The 19,034-nt window shown below is 36.2% G+C and overlaps 2 protein-coding genes and 1 long non-coding RNA gene across 8 annotated transcripts; 2 read left to right on the top strand and 1 right to left on the bottom strand.

Annotated features, from left to right (window-relative positions):
* Nucleotides 1–29: 29 nt before the first annotated feature.
* Nucleotides 30–3,511, bottom strand: Eif2beta (eukaryotic translation initiation factor 2 subunit beta). 2 transcript variants are annotated; one of them, XM_076897500.1, is made up of 7 exons: nt 3,343–3,511; nt 2,582–2,842; nt 2,331–2,487; nt 2,224–2,256; nt 1,580–1,767; nt 1,198–1,482; nt 30–1,105 (listed from the first exon to the last, which is right to left on the bottom strand). In XM_076897500.1, exons 1-7 carry the CDS (start codon nt 3,358–3,360, stop codon nt 1,061–1,063), a joined length of 987 nt encoding a protein of 328 aa, XP_076753615.1. In that variant the 5' UTR covers nt 3,361–3,511; the 3' UTR covers nt 30–1,060. The 2 variants fall into 2 exon arrangements, with proteins under 2 accessions (XP_076753615.1, XP_076753618.1); XM_076897503.1 differs by lacking the exon at nt 2,224–2,256.
* A 953-nt stretch (nt 3,512–4,464) lies between these two features.
* Nucleotides 4,465–14,695, top strand: Spir (spire type actin nucleation factor). Of its 3 annotated transcripts, none has more exons than XM_076897423.1 (15): nt 4,465–4,578; nt 6,271–6,596; nt 7,334–7,365; nt 7,455–7,578; nt 7,669–7,826; nt 7,954–8,175; nt 8,587–8,616; nt 9,027–9,290; nt 9,458–9,599; nt 12,470–12,603; nt 12,676–12,934; nt 13,017–13,327; nt 13,445–13,693; nt 13,790–14,076; nt 14,220–14,694. In XM_076897423.1, the coding sequence occupies exons 2-15, from the start codon at nt 6,275–6,277 to the stop codon at nt 14,461–14,463; spliced, it is 2,778 nt and encodes a 925-aa protein (XP_076753538.1). In that variant the 5' UTR covers nt 4,465–4,578; nt 6,271–6,274; the 3' UTR covers nt 14,464–14,694. The 3 variants fall into 3 exon arrangements, with proteins under 3 accessions (XP_076753538.1, XP_076753535.1, XP_076753537.1); XM_076897420.1 differs by lacking the exon at nt 4,465–4,578 and adding an exon at nt 5,824–5,862 and having other exon boundaries at nt 14,220–14,695; XM_076897422.1 differs by lacking the exons at nt 4,465–4,578; nt 8,587–8,616 and adding an exon at nt 5,824–5,862.
* Nucleotides 10,974–11,903, top strand: LOC143424999 (uncharacterized). Of its 3 annotated transcripts, none has more exons than XR_013101996.1 (3): nt 10,974–11,229; nt 11,345–11,433; nt 11,741–11,903. It is a non-coding gene; the product is annotated as an uncharacterized LOC143424999 (long non-coding RNA). The 3 variants fall into 3 exon arrangements; XR_013101995.1 differs by having other exon boundaries at nt 11,345–11,444; nt 11,741–11,878; XR_013101997.1 differs by having other exon boundaries at nt 11,345–11,429; nt 11,741–11,873.
* Nucleotides 14,696–19,034: the final 4,339 nt, after the last annotated feature.

Here is a 19,034-nt window from a genome sequence, read left to right as displayed (position 1 = left end):
ATCATTAAAATTGCACAATCTCTTTTACAAAACAATGTTCTCAGTGTTGCTCGACATTAAATTGATTGAAGTAAAAACTATTTAATATTTGCTCGTATTTCGGCGACTTTGCAACAAATTATAAATGATAGTAGAATACTAGAAACTAAACTTAATAAATACGAATTATCTTTACACTTGTTGTTAAATGGATCATAAGAAGAATGATGAAGTTTCTTAAGATAGATTTATTACCTAGTAAATACAATTGAATAAATTAACTAAGAAATGTGTGACCATTGATTGCTTAAAGAAAGAAAAATCTTTTGCATTTTTATCATAACACTTCTCGTGAAAAGATAAATTACGGGAATAATACTTTTCGCAATGCGTAATAATGTACTTGAATTTAATGGTACAATTTCTTTGTATACAGAAAATGATATAACAAATTGTTTACCAGCTTAAATCTATCATTAACAACTGGTAATCCATACCATTTTACACTTAATCGACAATTCTTTATACAGGATGTTATGTCACAATGGTAGACAAATGGATAATGCATTTCGTATTATCGTGTGACTGTTCCTTTTTCAATATCCCAGTTCATTCAAATATTGTGTACAATTCAATTGCATATGTCTCTCAGAAAGTGTTGTAAAAATGCGTAAAGAAAACTAAAATTCTGATAAATCATATGGTAGCATTCGTGTGTTCTACGAGCAAATGGTACGTTAAAAATTTCAGCAAACCAACAAAGCCGATTCGAAAAGGAAAACCAGATAAAATATTACTAAAAATAGTTTGAGGTACTTCAAGAAAATTCATTTAGAAATAATTATTTTTCTGTCCTTCCTTTTGTTTCTGGTGATTCGATAAAAAGTGTTGTGCTGTGAATTCTACAATTATCTTCCATTTCCAAACTGACGATCCTTAATTCGCATGGATAAAAAACTGAGTGTTCGGATTGCACGCTGTTATAATAGATATTAGTAAAAATTGCGACCTGACACAAGAAATCTCTGATAATTTCAAAATTATGCTACAAAATTGATAAACATGACATATGACAAATGTTTTAGGCAGTTTTTGCTCGAATAGCAGCACGCTTTCCTGTAACGGCCTAAAATAGATACAAGATTGTTAGAACTGTTCTGTAAAAGCTTAGAACATTAAAATAATTATAAATATATGCTTAAATAAAAATAAAAATACCTGGAAACCAGATTTTATGCTAGCTACTGAACATCTTGAGCCACAAGTCTCGCACTGTAAGAAAAATAGTCGAGTATCTTTTTGAAGGATTGTATCTGGAGAACGACAAGTGTGGCAGGTAACGTATTCTTTAATGTATCTCCTAAGAACATTTTCTATTTGTTTCTGTTGGAAACGGCCCTTAATAATAAGTTGACTGTTTCCATCAACAGAACCACTAGTTCCTAACTCAGCGAGTAAAAAGTCAAGTAAATGTTTTGGTTGCCTATGGAGTGTTTTACATATCTGTAATTAAAAATTATTCGTCGCGTAATTGGCAAATATTTTACAATCAAATATATAAAAAATATAAGTACTAAGTATTATACTATGCAACACTTACTTCTGTGAAGTTGGCAAAAGATGTCTTCTTGGTACCTATACGTACTACTTGAGGAGGACGCATGACGAACTTTTGTTTTTTACCAGCAACCATGTCAGGGTTCTTTTCCCTCATAATATTAAATACTCTTACCAGTAATTCATCGTATGTATAGTCTCTATCCGATCCAACCCACAAACTTGTGTCCTCTATTAGAAAATACAATACTTACTTAGTATGCAATTGAGTATTAAAATAAAAAAATGGAACATTTCATAAACAGATTCATGTTTAATTTCACCACTGATTATATTCTTTTTTCAGATTTTTTTCATGTATTTGAACCGACATTCTCATGATAAAAGCATAAAACATCAATTAGTTACATGACGGTAGCTGCATTTTTAACTTTTAAAGAGCAGACGTTTCTTTATAAATACCATTGAATTATACATAATTTCATTTTGCAATGTACGTAGAAATATTCTCATCAAAATGTGATTCATATGTTGATCACCATTTTATAAATTACAGACAGAAATAATACTTGTCTCGCAATTTGGAATGAGACTTGTGAAAGTGCAAAAGTGATGTATTTACTGTGATTGTTCTATATGTAGTAAATATCTATAGAGAGAAAAAACATCAAACATATTATCCCTTACCATACTCTGCACTTCGCTCAGATTCAGTGCAGCATGTTAACAAATAATGAGTAACATAAACAACTAGTTACCTAATGGATAATACTTTTATAGTATATAATATTTACCATTTTCTTTATCTTCAATTTCTTTACGTTCTTCTTCAGCCACTAACTCATCTAGATCTTTCTTTTTCTTTTTTTTCTTTTTAGTCTTCGAGAAGTCCATATCCAAGTCAAAGGTATCATCGACGGCAACTTCTTCAGTTTGCTGTTCGACAATATCCTATTAAAATCAAAAAGAAATTTTAATATTTGTTATTCAGAAAATTATGATTTTTGGTTGATATTATCGATGCGGGTAATAGGTGACTATCCACCTCTTTTTTTGTATCTGGCAAAGCTGTATCAAGTTCATCTAAATTAAATGCTTTTTTCTTCTTCTTTTTCTTCCTCCCAAAGTTTTCTAGATCCAATGTATCATCATCTTCGGCTGGCACAGGAGGCTCTGGCTCCTGATTCTCTTTGTCACCACTAGTTTCCATAGCATCTCCCGTACTACCAGCTTCATTAAATGCAGCATCAAGATCAAAGGTAGTTTTCTTCTTCTTCTTTTTCTTTTTCAGAGTAGGATCAAATACCTGGAAATTTTTCTCAATTAACTCTCCGATCCTTAAGCAGAATTGTAGCATCATTTGCTATGTTGCATCAGATTATTAAGTACAGTAATTAATAATATATTCTCGTCGTATTCTCGTATTCTATAGGTTAAATATCGCGTTAAAATTATTTAGAGGCATTCAGATTTAGAACATACAGTAACATATTGCAGTAAACATTAAATATGTTACAGTAACGCGGGTAACGGCATATCTGTCAAGGGATATTACACCGTTGATGAATATACATTCTCCCCAATATCATCCACATGGTTTTGAGGTTGGAATCCAAAAAGTAGCATCTATTTTTATTTGATTGAAATTTCATTGAAAAATATTAATTTTGTACAGATAGGAGATCGTTCTCCCATTCGCAGGCATCGATGTATCGTGAAAAAATCGTAAAGTGTGTCAAGATGATCCATGTTCGCATGCTCTCCACATTTCCTTTCTAAAGTTACACTTCTAATGTCATTACATACCGAGTCTTCTTCAGTCATTTTGAATACCGTTCTATAGACACTTTAGTGTTCTCACAATAAACTTATTACTTCGCTCAGCTTTTAAATACTGACGTGCATCTTAATCACGCGGATCGCGATCCTTTCGTACTATCTATACAGTGCATTCACGTCTTGTTAACGAATATTGCATCAGAAATTCGACTTTTAGGCCGAAAGTGTAATTCACACCTCCGAATGTTCCAGACGATCCAGCGATTCGTTGCGCACCTTGACTAACTTTTCTATTGGTCCATCTGTCACCGACCAATAAGGGAACGGTATCCGTGGCATTATTTCATACACAGCACTCGATTTTCAGCTGTACTCGAATATTTTGAATTATCGCCCTTTTCGTCAATTAAAACGATCCAGTCGAGATGCTCGAAAATTTTTCATCTTCATTTTCGCATCATATTTTTTTAATCTCGACACAATCTCTTATCGAGATTTCTAAAGGTTATATTAGAAAGCATCTGCGCGAGTAAAAATGGCATTACACGGTCAGCGATAAATATCCGAACGCATTTCGTCAGCTTTTATCTCCACAACTTTCGTACACGGATTTCACGAGCGACGGGCGTAGTATATACAGACGATATACATATAACAAGAGTACAGGTTATGGATCGAACGGTGCGGCGATCAGTGGTAGTTTCAGTCTATATCGCAATTCCCGTACAGAGTAACCACTGGTAATCGCTGGTTTAAAACGTTATCGCTATGATGAGTCGAAAGCGAAGTTCCTTTTTCTTTAATTAAATTCGATTTACGGCAGCACGTAGGAAACGCACGGAAATCGAACGTTCTTTTCTTTTTTTTTTTCTTTTTAAGACACGGAAAATCTTAGCACCGGTGCTCCTCTGCCAGTATCGAACTGAGAATACGCGTATATACATCGAATGTTTTTGCTCGAATCTCATAATGTTCAAGGAAACGTCCCGTTGCAACTACGGATCAACAATAATAAACAAAGTGCCGTGTCGAGTCTCGATTGTCAATGTGCTCGAGGAGAATTAATATGATCGGCATCAAAAGTCGCAGGAGGAAAGTTCAACGCGATAGGCTATTCGCCCGTGAAACAATTAATTTTCTCACCTCGGGCGAAAAAGTGATACAAAAAATCCCACGGAAAGGATGAGTGGACAGTGATGTAGTGAATATTTCGTAACGTATTTTGTGTCACAACTTGCACGTTAACCGCCTAAATAATTAAAGGTACGTGTCGAATCGCAGAGTAATATTTTTCGAATAATTCTCTTTGTTCTGTTCGTTTATACATATTCTTCTAGATGATAAGTTTACCAGTCGTTACCGCAGTGCGAATTTTATTGGTAACAGAAGTTAGTCGCAGGGACTCTTAAAACTGATCGTTTCGTTAATAAAAATACGAGCAGACGTCTGATTTTATTATTTCTGACATTGCACGAAATGCAATTAATTTCTTTCAATCGGTGGGTTAAAACGATGTAGTTTTACTTATAGCATAAAGTCACAGAATGTACTAATGTGATTTTCCATCGTTTTTTGATCATCAGTTTTTATATTCGAAAATTATAGCGCAAATATGATAACCTTAAACCGTGGTAGGGAAGCTTTTTTTTATTCATCATTTATACGTAAGATGTAGATTAAATGTAGAAAAGTTGATTGATGAAACTATTGTAAACGTAAGTATTACATAAATAGTATGATTTATGTTCAATAATTTCCTATTAAGTAGTATAATATAATAGTACGCGTAATGTATTTTTGCGAATTTGATTGCAATTTCGTGTGTATATGTGTACGAATAATACCAACATATGCATGCATATGATCGATAGTTTACATACGTGCAGTAACTAGCGATTTGAAAATTGGTACTTCATATCAGCGTAATTCCACAATTGGGATCAAGATTCTTTTACGACAAATTTTTTCGCGAAACCTGACAATAAAAAATCATTGAAACATCTTCGATCCTTTCGAAATTGTTCGCGTAAAAAAGAATGAAGTAACTTTTAAGATCAATTTTCGATGCACTGTTACTTTATAGATTAGAAGTAATTACGTGAAAATAAAAAGCGGGGGAAAGGAAATTATACATTAATTTTCAAAATAGATTAGATAAGATGCTTGTCAGAGATTGCCTGTATTTTGATACGCATGTAATTGTTATCCATCTGTTGGAAGGCGATTTGGTTGGGGAACGTTGCGGAATAATTTGTAAAAGGGGCGTACGATTATGATAAATTGAAAATCGCTATGATCTTCGTGGAACAGATTACGTTTATCTGCTTCTATATAGTTATTTAAAACTTAGTGGATCATAAAAGTCAACTTATCTTGGTATATTTCACAGTATATTCGCGAACCGAGTTTATGATTGTTAAATAAGAACGGTTCTTTATTGTTTCTAAACGTTGCGCAACTTTTGTACACACGATTTTTGTCACGCTTCGATTTCCAGTCGAAAATGAAATATCGATACATGGCTCCCTTTTGTGTTTGTTCTATGATGTAAGCGCGTCCTTTTTCAAAACTTTCTAGACTCGTTCGTATCGTATTTCCCATTCATTTCGCCTAAAGACTTCAACCTTAATCCCACTCTTATCATTCTCCAAGTCACTCTCTTTTACATCTTTTATCGGAGTTATTAATATATGATACAAATACAGCGAGGAAACGGACAGTATTCAAACAGTCGTGTATCTAATCGTACAGTGTCGAAATAATCGTGTTTCCATTAAACAGCAACAGCACACGCCGCGTTATCTGTTATTCCAATGGTTATTTTCATTTCTTACGCGTAGCAGATGAAAAAAATAGAAAAGGAACTCGGTCGATAAAGTGACCACCTACTAATGCAACGAGCCTAGATTGTAATTTAAGTATGCGCTGTAACAGACTTTATTGATGATATTACAGAGAAATGACCACGCATAAAGGAATCTCGACGTCGTGCGAGGACGGCCTCGATGTTTCCGACGAGGAGAAGAGAGCGACAAGGAATAAAGCAAGGGAAACGACGATGCAAAGGCCGAAGTGCAAACTAGACGCGAACGGCCGGCTAAATCTGAAGGACATCCTTCTGTCTTTCAATGGACCGGTCAGCCAGGAGCAAGCATGGGCTCTCTGTTATCAAACGGCCAAGAGTTTGTCACACTTCCCAGAGAACGGTCTTCACGAGTTATCGGACTTATCGCAGATCGTCCTTCACAAGGATGGCGATGTTTGGCTTGGCGAACTAATCGGTAAGACGATATTAATCGCTGTATTTTCAGAGAGGGCTTTTCTGTATCGCCGGAATATCTTATCGATTTACTGTTTTGTAGTCAGTAAGAGAGAGAGAGAGAGAGAGAGAGAGAAATGATATAGAACGAAGGTACGATACGTATGCAAACTAATGTTAATCGAAAGAACGTAATTGTTATTATTGAAAACATTGTCTGGTAGACTCGTGGAGTATGTTGTATATACTTTATGTACGGTAGTTATGAAGGTATATTTTTCCCACTGTAGTAACTGTGTTTATTATTTGTGATTATTGTGTCATTCGGATACATATCACGGATCTTTTGTGTAAATAAAACGCAATTATTGTACAGTTATGTATTATAGTGCGATGTAGTAGAGTTTATGGTATATAGTTTTTTTATCAGACAGTATCGTTGTTTAATGTAAATCGTGCGTAATTGTATTCTGATCACAGTAGCCGCCCATAGTTTTTATATCATACGCGATATACCATTTTCCTTCTAAGAAAAAAAAGAAAATATTTGACGGAATTATGTATAGAAATTACGTTGTAATTGAATACGTATAATAGAAGAGTTAATAACAGTAACAATAAAAAGTGAAAGTAATAATAATAGAGTGACCAAAGCGATTGAATTTCCATGCTGTACGCGAGATATGAACTTCCTGTACTTATGACTCATCTGATAGTATTGGAGCTTATTTTTTATTCGTGTCATTATTTTTGTTACAGATTCGGAAAAACCCTGTGTGTCTGAGAAAAAGGTGAACAATCGATTTGAAATTAAATTTCTGAAGAATAAATATCAGATAATGTATATTGTTTCAAACTATATTTTTTCTGATATGTGCAGGCAATGTTCTCGTTAGGCATGATGATATTCAAAGCGCTTGATTTCGGCCTAGACGAGCAAGAAGAAAGGCCTTTGTCGCCAGACCTAGAAGCTCTTATAACGTTAATGACTAGTACAGATCAAAGTAAAATTAATTTATAACAATGTCTGGTAATTTAATTATTCGATTGAATTGCGGTGTCACGTAAAGGTCAATCATTTTTTGTCGCAACAGAAATCGAAGGAGAAATGGAAGAACGACCACAGGAAACGGACGATGAAGGTATCGAACGAGACTCGAGTGACGCCGACGTAGACGAGTTTGTCTCACAAAAGAATAACGATACGTATGAAGAAAGGTCGTCTATGTATTCCTTAAAATATGTAATGCAAGTAAGCACAAGGAATACGTTTTTTTATCTGTTTTACCCCATCTATATAGGATGATACAATAAACGCAATCGAAATTTGAAAACTCGTATAAATATACAGGAAATGATCACAGTTTATTTATTTATAGTTGTGCACCAGGCATATGCAAGCCCCAGTCGAATCTGCGGAAGCTCACTATAAGGCAGTAATACGGGCATTCGTAGCAGAGGCACTGGAATTGTCCCAGTTTTTAGATACAGTCGCGGCCGACAAATTGCAGGCTAGTCAAAGAGAGGCTGCCAACAGCGATAACAATAAGCAAACCTCGTTGTCTGTTCAGAACCTCGACACGTTAGATTTCATTGATTGGGTAAGACTTCAATGGCCATATGACGCATGCCTTAAGTTTATACAAACAAGATAATAACACCATTTATTTGTTTTAAACCGTTACAACAGAGTGTTCCAAGGTTACAGATTCAAATCCACTGCGTTAAAAAGCTGTTAGAAGATATACATTCTACTCTATCAGAATTTTGTAGCACTCTAATGAATTGTTTATGTTAAATTCGTTCGATATTTCAACAAAAAAATGAAGATTACGATTGCAGATGTATTTAAAATTGTCCAATCGAACGAATTGTCGTGAAATTATGTATGTGTTCGTGCTGTAACTCGCGGCAAATTGCATTATTAACATCATTGTGCCGCATAAAGTCATTTGTCATTTTGCAGAGATAAGATATTTGAGATTTATTGACTTGACTCTCTACCGTTATAGACTGACATTAGGATTTGGAGGGCTATACAAGTATGTCATGGTTAATAATGTTTGCGCATGTAAAACTGGTGTGTTAGATCTTAGACGCGATTGTAGTTGTCAAGCATGCAGCATGGATAGTTTTTCATAATGATCAGCGCTATTTTGTTGTCTAAAGGATTGTAGAATATTCTTATCAGCTGTGCTGTAAATATACGAGATAATTTCGTTCTCGTTAAAATATGTTCATTCTCGTAAATTGTGTTATGAAAGAAGATAGAATTAAAGTAATTTTTTTAAATATTCTGTATTACATAAATAGTGGTGTATAACTTGTAAATATTATATCACACATATACATATATATATATATAATGCATATATCTATATTTACTTTTCTAAATCTTTAGTTAGATTGTACATAAAGTCATAGCACACAATTAAAGGGATTATTTCAATAGGCAAGATTTTGGGTACAAGTTATCCAAGAGTTGCGGAAAGGCGTGAAACTGAAAAAAGTAGAAGCAAATTTGGGTTCAAAGACTAACATACGTGGACGCGGAAAGGGGGCTGAATTTGAATTAACACCGTACGAAATTCTGATGGATGACATTCGAGAAAGAAGGTATAATCTGAGAAAGACACCGTCGCCTACACCACACTTGCGGAAAGACGCGCATGCAGTTATCCTTGAATTTATTCGGAGCAGACCTCCCTTAAAAAAGGTGACGCTTTAACGCTTTAACAGTAATGTAAAAACATTTATTATAGAAATATTTAGAAACAATTGCTAGTAACGATCGTGTAAAAAGACCGAGGGGAAACTATTTATTTTATTCAATTAGATAGGGAAATTAGATAGGGTAGAATTTAGAGATATAATTTTGTACAGGCTTCCGACAGACAACTACCACCGCTGCAGAAAGAATGGACACTTCGAGAATTACTCATGGAAAGTATAAAAAAACCACCGAATTTAAGATCATCGCGGAATAGATACGTTCCTAAAAACGAAAGAACATCCCCTCTGAATGGTAAGTTGCATTATACATTAACACGCGCAACGATAGTCTTTGCATGCCCTGTTGCTTTACAAAATACATATCCACTTCGTTCATATGTACGAATTTTTAATAAATACTATGATAACTAATGTACTCGGTTCGTATTTTGTGCATCAATATTCTCACTAGTTAACATGCATCAATTTCAATCGTTATTGTCTTATGTGGTACCTCAATAAGTCTAGTTTTATTAAGTATATAAAATAAGTACACTGAAATCTACATATGATTTGATAAATATTTTTTTTCCTTCAAACATAAAAAGCACAACGTTTAAATTATATACTTGTAGCATTTTCTTAATATTTTTTTTGCAATCTATCGACTCTGAGCGTATAAAAGGAATATTAAATATCTCTTCCAACATAAACAATTATTATCTCAGGATAAAAACTATCTAGAAAAAGAACCATGTTGTCATGTCGTACATAAACAGGAATATTTCAATTGAGGCCCATCAATATCTTATGCATCGTTCGCTTTGAACTTTATAGACGTCGTATCGGCGTCTGTACACAACCGCACGGTAGTAGTACACATGTGGCTACACTTTTATAAAAATATATTTAACTGCAAGAGAGAGAGAGGGAGGGAAATATATATTATATCCAGGGGCGGAGGGTAGGAGTATGCGCGCGCGCAGTTGTCGCAACCTGCACAGAGTTATTCATCTTTCACCCTTAACACACTCTTAAGGGTTGAGCTTGGCAATTGCAACTCAGTGGAACCAGAACAGTGGTACCTTTATTTTAATTTTTCTCAATAATAATAACACTAATATCAATAACAATAATAATATTAATAATAATAATAGTAGTAGCAATAATAATAATAACAATAATAAAAATAATAATAATTTATAACATTTCAAATTCTATTGTTTACATCATTATGTATCATCCAAATTAATCGAACGATTATTTTATAAAAACAAGATCACTTAAAGAGTTTTCCCTAGTGCCTTGATTGTTGCTACGATTCACCGAAAGTAACGTTAGGAGACGAAAAAAGAAAAAACAAAATCGTTTCGTGTACGTGTCCGAGGGGGTGGTAAGCGTAGTGACTAATTTTTCCATCGCGATGGAGGTGGGTTGGTTCGTATGAATCACGATACACGAAAGGTAGGCTGGCTTAAAGCTGTAACAAGCCCCCAGACCGTCCGCGATCAATAACCGAAAGCGCGCAAAAGGGGCGAGAGAGCTGACGTCGCCCGAAAACGTCATCGCGCGGAACGCGGTGGGTCGCTGGCTGGATTTCTTCCGTCGCGTGTCGCTTTTTTTCTCTCTCGCCTGGCTTCCGACTCGGTTTTCCCTTGCCCTCTCGGTTTCTCGCGCGTGATTTTTTTTTTTCTTCGACACACTCGCGCTCTCACTTGAGGGTGTTCAGGTTGCAGCTCGAGCGTGAAACTCGTTTGGGTCACGTCTGAGACGCGTGTAACGAGTAAGTCGAGCGCAACGAGAAGAGAACAGGCATACCAACGAGCACGTGCGCTTGATGTACAGCCCTTGCGTGCGGATCCGCGAGTATCACCAAGGTGGGCCAAGGATCCGACAGGATGGAAAAAACAAACGGATGAACGAGGAGAACAGCTTGGACGCTGGTAACCACCGAGTATTTCTCGACGTGTTTCCTTTTCTACGAACCAAGCAAAAACAATTGATACGTCCGGTTCGGATCGATCAAGAATATAAGTTGATGATCCTCTTGATTCACAGGCTGTGAGATTGTGAAACCGAGTCGCAAAATCGTTGGAGAACCGGGGACGAGACTAGTGACCTCCGAGTGGACGTTGTGGTTGCCGCAAGTAGAGCCACTGTAAAGAATTAACATCGGTGAACAGTATGTTCGGTTTAAGTACGCATAGATGACTGTAAACATTCCGTCACTTGTGTGAAGTCCTCTCTACTTAATAATAAATCTTGATACGTGGATAATAAATGGTGAAATCGTCGTTCACGTTAATGGGACGAAAGCTAGTTCCACGATCGCCATCAACGTGTTCTTAATAATTGAAGAGGTTTAAACGGTGGGCATTAAGCCGAACATACTGTATATTAGAGCAAGATATGGGAATAAATGTCAAGGAGAAGTATAATCTGAACGGACTATAGGCGGTGAGTCCCGCATGATAGTCTTGGGTGAAGTTCCACCGTCGCAACCGGAGCAGGAACAGGAATCCGCGCAGGATGTGGCGGCACAGTGGTTGCAGACAGAGAATCAGGCTAAGACCGCGGCTACGACCACTGCCGGGACTGTTGCGAACAATGTGCCAACTACCGCGAGTCGGAATAGGACGAACGTACCACCGGTTCCGCAACCGAGGCAGAGAATCGGCAAGCTCGAGATTAGAGTAGCGGGAAACAGGAATCGTAAGTCGCGTAGAAGGCGCATTACGGTCACAGGTAATCATACCATTCATCTTTCTTCGGTCGACGTAACGGGTAACATACATAAGAAGGATGGGATTCTTTTTGGCTGTATCTTACAGTTGGAGATGCAGACGGTTGCCTAAAATAAAATATTATGTAAATACATTTAACATGTACAGTATATATTTGAATTCTGTAATAGTTTTTATAATCGTAGGCGAATTTTTTCATTTTTCTTTATGTATCTTTTTATGTGATTTTAATGATATTGCGCATTTAATCTTATGCGTTTGCGTAGGAAACAGTTGTGTATGTATCTAAGATTTAATGAGGTACCACAAGTTTTTCATTATCTTCCGTGAGAGAACATCGCACATTCATATGTCATGTTCATTGGTTATTAGCATATTGTCCCAACAGATCGTTAATTTCTACATTCTGAAACAATTTCTATAAATAACATATTTGTAGATCATACCGCAAGTAGTGGCGATGTCAAGGATAATGACTCGTCTGCAGTACCGAAACCTCCTCGGCGAGATTTGGACGGCTCCAGTACGACGACAGGCAGAAGAAAAGTAATACCTGTCGATTTTGATTTAAAGGTAATCGATGGTATTCATTTTCTTTATTTTCCATCTTTTACCTATTATTGTACCTTTCACTTTTGCGAATAGCTCGACGCAGAAGACGAAGACGACGACGACGATTACAACGATGAATTTGCAGTAACAAGATTCGAAGAAGAGGACGAAGCATCAAATTATTGGCAATTGAAAGAAGATTACTCGTTTGTGGACAGAAGTAGTGCTCGTAGCAGGCATAAAGATCAAAGGGACGACGATGAATCTGATTCTGCGAATCCTTGGCGAAAAACCGGGGGATTGCGTTTAACGAGAAACGAGTATCATCGCTTCTGCGATACGCAACTTGAATGTAATCATCAAATTATCTGGCATAGATAGTGTTAAAGATAAATTTATAAGGGACGATATTTTGCAAATGAACTTTTTTTTAGCTTACGATCTCGCAACGCAGTGTCCGTCTAGAAGAGCATCCGCTCGAAAACACGCTGCAAAGCGTAGTATAGCACTTACAGCGTTGACTGGTACCACTTCTCTTCCTCATTCGAGGCCGCAAAGTCGTCAGCATGCGGGTACGACGGAATCGACGTTGAGCCAGGGACCGAGTCCAAATATCAGTGTAAATCCTAGTCCAAGTCTAAGTCCTCAACCGAGAGCAAGACAACCACGGCGATCGCAAACTATAGCCGAAGGCGCAAAGGATGCCGAAGATCAAAATGAGGATTGGCAAGATGATAAAGGACAGGTATTGTATATCATAGAAATTTGAAAAATAAATTTCTATAATTCTTTGATTGTAAAATTCGAGATGAACTTGAAAAATTGATATTTACTTAAAATAATGAGCATTCTGTTCTTGTAGAAGCCTACGTTAGGTGACATGTTCCTAGATGAAAGACTTTCTCTAACTCTCGAGGAGATCGTGCATATTCGTAGTGTATTAACTAAAGCCGAGCTGGAATCTCTGCCCGTAGAAGGACGCGTAAAAGAGGACGTAGAAAAGAGGCGCGTTTGTTTCCTTTGCCTAAAAACTAGGTTCGGATTGTTAGGGCCGTGGGGGCAACGTTGTCGTTTGTGCGAAAGGACTGTGTGCGTGAAATGTTATTCCAAGGTAAGCGAAATTCTTATTCGATTTTAACTCCGTGTATATCGTGCGCAATACCAAAGACGATGGCCGGATTGACCACTGAATTTTCATATTTTATAGATGCGCATTCCAACAGAGCACTTCGCCCATGTCCCGGTAGTTTTACTGTCTCCTGGTCTTCTTCTTTCACCGTCATCCTCGGAACCAGATACAAGCAAAAGTTCTTGGCTAAGAGCAGGTGGGGCAGCTGGATCTGCACCCGCGTCGCCAGCCTCTAGACGCAAGGATTCATCATTGAAAAGCGTAACACCTTCATCCACGCCTACTACGACACCCGTTTTGATACTTACACCGACTTCCACGCCACCTTCTCATGCCCGTCGTGAAACAGAGAATCAAGAGAAAAGGTAATTTCGCGCGTGCATCACTTCGCTAATGCTACTGGTTGCTCTTCTCTTAGGAAAATTACGAAGCACGAATCAATCTGTATAGCGTTAAGGAATTTTTATTGATAAATTGTTCTTTTATATGACAAAATCTTGTTACGTAGAAGTTACAAAGGCAGTGGTAGTCCAGCCAATGTGCCATCACCGAAGGCATTTTCCAGTTTCACCAGTCATCTCCCGGAACAACGATTGGCCGCAGAACGACTGCGAGGCGTCTCCATGGTAGTCTGCCATGACTGTCGTATTATGGTGATACAGATAATTAAAAGTTCAAGAACGACACGGGCTACTATACGCAACAATGTAATTTCGCGACTTACTTTGAATCTTTCGCCAGCCTACGTTTGAATTCTCTTTCACTTTTAAAAAAAGGAATGAAGTTCCAGGCACGAGATTTCTGTTGAACAACATGGTGTATCTCGTTCTTCGATCCCGATAATGGATAACATGCTAATTAATACAAATCAGTGAGGCACGTAGATTAGCTTTCTCCTCCTCGTAACGGTGTCTTCTTATCCTCTTTGTGCTGTTATCCTCCTCTACGAATAGTTATCGATATCTCTGAAACAACGAGCGAATCAGTTGCTATGAATTGTGATTACACTTATAATGGATTGAAACACCTTGTCGGTTCTAAAATTCAATATTTAAGAGCAACAAAAGATTATAGCGCTATTTTCATTAAACTTTGCTATGACACAGAGTCCCTTTTAAATAACTTCATTGGTTTCTTCTATACAATTTATACACACACACAGAATATGGTCAGAGAAAAATAGCACTTAATTTTTATTTGAATCCACAATTTTTTGTTCTAAAGTGATACAAGATTACGTTAAAAATTCGCAATGGGACAATTTTTGCAAATTACGGTGTTTAAAGAAAAGTTATATCCGAGATATATTTTAGCGAGGATGATAGAGTTTAAAGAAAAAGTCTAATGTGAAAGTGGCACACAGTGGCACCTAATATAGTCTACGTACCTACATTCAGGCTTATACCTAAGTAGATCGTTATTGCATGCAAATTTGAAAATGATACGATTAGAATTGAATATCTCATTCCGATGGCTAAGGTATCGTTTCGTTCTAAATGACATTGGTGAACTATTTTCGCTTTCCCCATTTCAATAATTATTACTAATAATACTCATACTAATTAAACAAAAAGAATTAACAAGCTATAAAGCGATTACATTATCAATGCGCGCTGTGTGCGTTCTCAGTTCATAAAAGCTGGGAATCCTTGTTTAATTCATAATCCATTACCTTGGAGATTATGAGGATCTGTAAATATATGTTCCCTTTGCTTCCACATTGTTGTGAACACTAAATCTAAACAATACTATCGCATTTACCGTATAAATTTAGTTGAGAGAAACGAGAAATTATCATAAGCGGAAATCACCGATAAAAAGAAAAAAAAATGAAGTAAAAATGTTAAGGACATTAAGTGTAATCTACATAATATACCGTTAGGATATTCGGTTTCGCGCGATAATGATGGAGTTACAATCGATTCTGATCTATCAAGCTTTGCGATAGTTTCGGTTATGTAATTGCTAATTTGTAATCCGTAAGATCGCAAATCTTATACTCTGATTTCCTTCATTATTTGACTGGTCAAATGCAATATTACTATATATTTGCGTAACGAGCAGCCTTCCGCGCGAATCATCTCAGATTTCATGCGATGTGTACCGATAACCATGATTGTGCCCGAAATTCTTAACATCTTTATTTTCGTCTTTTTGTAAACTACTTCGTTGAATTTCATTCTAACGCGTGAAGTACGCGCGACGCATAAGCACAGACGTATTATAAATTAGCAAGAAAGTCCATCAAATACTCTGACAATCCCATAAAAACAGAGAATGTATATTCATTTTACTTTGCGCCCGCAAGACAACAGTTTATATTAAAGAGGATGTTATTTATTTTATAGATCATGAATCAAAGTTGGATGCACAATTGTACTATAGGCCCAGCGTTATTGATCAGGCCAATTCGTTAATTGAAATCATTTTTTCGAACGATGTTTGTGATACTTAATTTATTATTTTCTACACGTGTACTATTTATTATATTTATTTAATTGTCCAAGCTCATTCAGGAGACGCGATTTCTTTACAATTGTACATATAATTATACATGTATACATACATAGATCTTGTGCGGTTCGTACAATGCGATTTTCTTGTTTCGTTGCGTTTTGTTTTATTTGTTCAAATATTCCTTATTTGTAGATAGTGTTGATGTGATATATTGTAACATTTCCGTTTTACGTTTCGGCGTGTTCTCATTTCGTGTATATTTATTGTACGATGAAACAACTTGATAAGCGGCGAAGAGAACGGATGATTTATGGTGACTCTTGTTACGTGGTCACGGTGTTTTATAGGAAATTAGTACAATGATGTGGCTGTTGCGCTTGCACAGATTGAAATCGTGCTGTTAACGTGGAAATGTACAAATACGTAAATCGACGATGGTTCAGAGTACAAACGAGGAATGCGAATTGCGCCACGATGATTAGAATGTTGGTACATACTATGTCTAGCACCGAATTGTATACATAGGACAACGTGATTATAAAATTTATTGATACGTGGAAAGTGTCATTGGTGAATTCTACAAGCAGATGGATCGTTTCAATGAAGGATGAAGTTTATTTATTTTTTTAGTCGCGTAAGTAGATTCCTCTGATGATTTCTAAGCAAGAATCAAAAATGGACATAGCTCGTATGTAGGTATACCTAATAAAGCGATATACGATAAGAAGAGCAAAGCATCGCAACAATTTGCGAGGGGATACGAACGTGAGATTCTATTTGTAGAATGTTATTATAATAAAATGTTAAGCTGAGATACTCCTAAATAACAGAGTCACAAATGGTATGGACGTTACAGAGCGTTAAAAGGATCTGCGTGGCTGGCAATTAAAAAGGAACGTTCGTTATATTAATTTATGGTTTTTTTTTATGTGCGATGTGTATATGTACCGATGAATAATTACTAGAAGTCTTGTTTTTATGACGAATCTGACCAAAATATATTCCATTCCGAATCACAGCAACACATTATCCTTCGAACGAAACAATCTCTTATTCTCTGTGTAGCCTCTTCTTATTGGTACCCTTTTATACATATCATACATATGTACATGCATATTTCCTTTGAACATATTCTTCCTTGTGCATTAACGTGTTCCTTCCTCTGGCTGGAATTATTAGAGCTACACATTTTTCTTCAATTATATGCCTTACTTTTATTTCTTTCAATTAATCAGGACAACTGCAAGTTAAATTTTATTTTGATATAAAGAAATGAACGCAACAAGTGCATGTAATAGTTACAAGCTTTATCTTGATATTTTAAAAAGCGAATAAAAATTGTAAATAAATAGACGAGAAAGTAATTAAATCGCAAAGTGTAAATATACAAACTAAAAGTGTAAATGTGAAATAATAAAAAAATATAAATAACTCGCTTGATCTTCAATTATTGTATTAAAAATGTCTATTAATCTTCAAATCTTATTATTAAAATTACAGAATGTTTAAGTACTGCTGATTAAATAAAAAAATTCCTTAATTTTCATTGAATTGAAAGAGTCAGATAAATTATATTTCCCGCTTTAGAGGTACGAGAGAGAAAGATATATAAGAAAGCTATATGAAAGAGTGAGACACATAATACCATCCCTACTCTAGAACCCGTGGCGCCATCTCTGTGAAAAGTGCTCAAACTGGTCGCTCAGCGTTATCGACAGCGAAGTAAACTACTGAAGACTACTAGCGCCATCTCTCGGAGAAGCGCTGAAACCTGGTCGGTAATTAGTTTCAGTACTTTCCGCAGAGATGGCGCTAGTAGTCTTCAGTAGTTTACTTCGCTGTCGATAACGCTGAGCGACCAGTTTGAGCACTTCTCGCAGAGATGGCGCCACGGGTTCCAAAGTAGCGTCATCATCATCTGTCTCACTCTCTTCTACAGCTTTCTTATATATCTTTCTCTCTCTTACCTCTAAAGCGGGAAATATAATTTATCTGACTCTTCAATTCAATGAAAATTAAGGAATTTTTTTATTTAATCAGCAGTACTTAAAAATTCTGTAATTAAGATGAGAAAGAGAGTAGCAGAGAGAAGGAAAGAGTAGCGGAAACGAAGTCAGGAAGGCAATAGATATGTAATATACAGGGTGACTCACTACTGGTGTGAGAAATTTTTACAGCTAATATTACACCTGAAGAGCAACAAGCCGTAAAAATTTGTCACACGAGTAGTGAATCACTCTGCATATGCCTTGAGATATGCTCTGACAAATTGATCATTGTTACACGTATTAAAATTAGCACGTATAATATAAACATTCAATAATATATAATACTGACCAATTAGAAAATTTGCAACGAATTTATTGGAAAAAATGAAACGTCGAAGGTGCGAATACAATATCATGGGATGAGAATAGCAGAGAGAAATGTTATCACAGTCGTTGATTCTATCGATTGAAAAAAAATCTGAAATAACATACTAGTAATCTAAAGAAATTATTTCCTACAGAACGAATATATTAAAATTTATGAACTTATCAAAAAGCTTTATTTGCAATGCTATACCAGTAATTCTCTACGCGCGGTGGAATTAAAAGAGAGATACCAGATGAAAAGAGATCGTCAGTAGTGATCTCATGATGCGAAAGAAATACTCTCGTCTGACTTAACACTACTTGCTTTAATTCCAGCATCCTTAAATATAGAATACCTTTGTATATACATGTCAAGTGGCTATTGCTGTTTCCGACAGGTAATGTGTTATCGTATAAAGTACGAATTCAGCGTACGTCTACGTTGCATTGCGATGGAGCACGCTTTGTAGGGTATACCCGGATGATGGTTCACTGAGGTGCGCAAGCCACGC

Source organism: Xylocopa sonorina, chromosome 7, assembly GCF_050948175.1.
Source record: "Xylocopa sonorina isolate GNS202 chromosome 7, iyXylSono1_principal, whole genome shotgun sequence".
In the NCBI taxonomy this organism is placed as follows: domain Eukaryota; kingdom Metazoa; phylum Arthropoda; class Insecta; order Hymenoptera; family Apidae; genus Xylocopa; species Xylocopa sonorina.
Note: the sequence above shows the minus strand (reverse complement) of the source record. Positions and strands in the feature narration are given on the sequence as shown.

Coding starts and splice junctions, on each gene's coding strand:
- Eif2beta (XM_076897500.1), bottom strand. Junction 2,488..2,581: donor TGCCAGATACAAAAAAAGAG/GTGGATAGTCAC, acceptor TGATTTTAATAG/GATATTGTCGAACAGCAAAC. Junction 1,483..1,579: donor CTTTTGCCAACTTCACAGAA/GTAAGTGTTGCA, acceptor TTTTAATTACAG/ATATGTAAAACACTCCATAG.
- Spir (XM_076897420.1), top strand. CDS start 5,834: ATGGCTCCCTTTTGTGTTTGTTCTATGAT. Junction 9,600..12,469: donor AAGAACATCCCCTCTGAATG/GTAAGTTGCATT, acceptor ACATATTTGTAG/ATCATACCGCAAGTAGTGGC. Junction 12,935..13,016: donor CTGCGATACGCAACTTGAAT/GTAATCATCAAA, acceptor ACTTTTTTTTAG/CTTACGATCTCGCAACGCAG.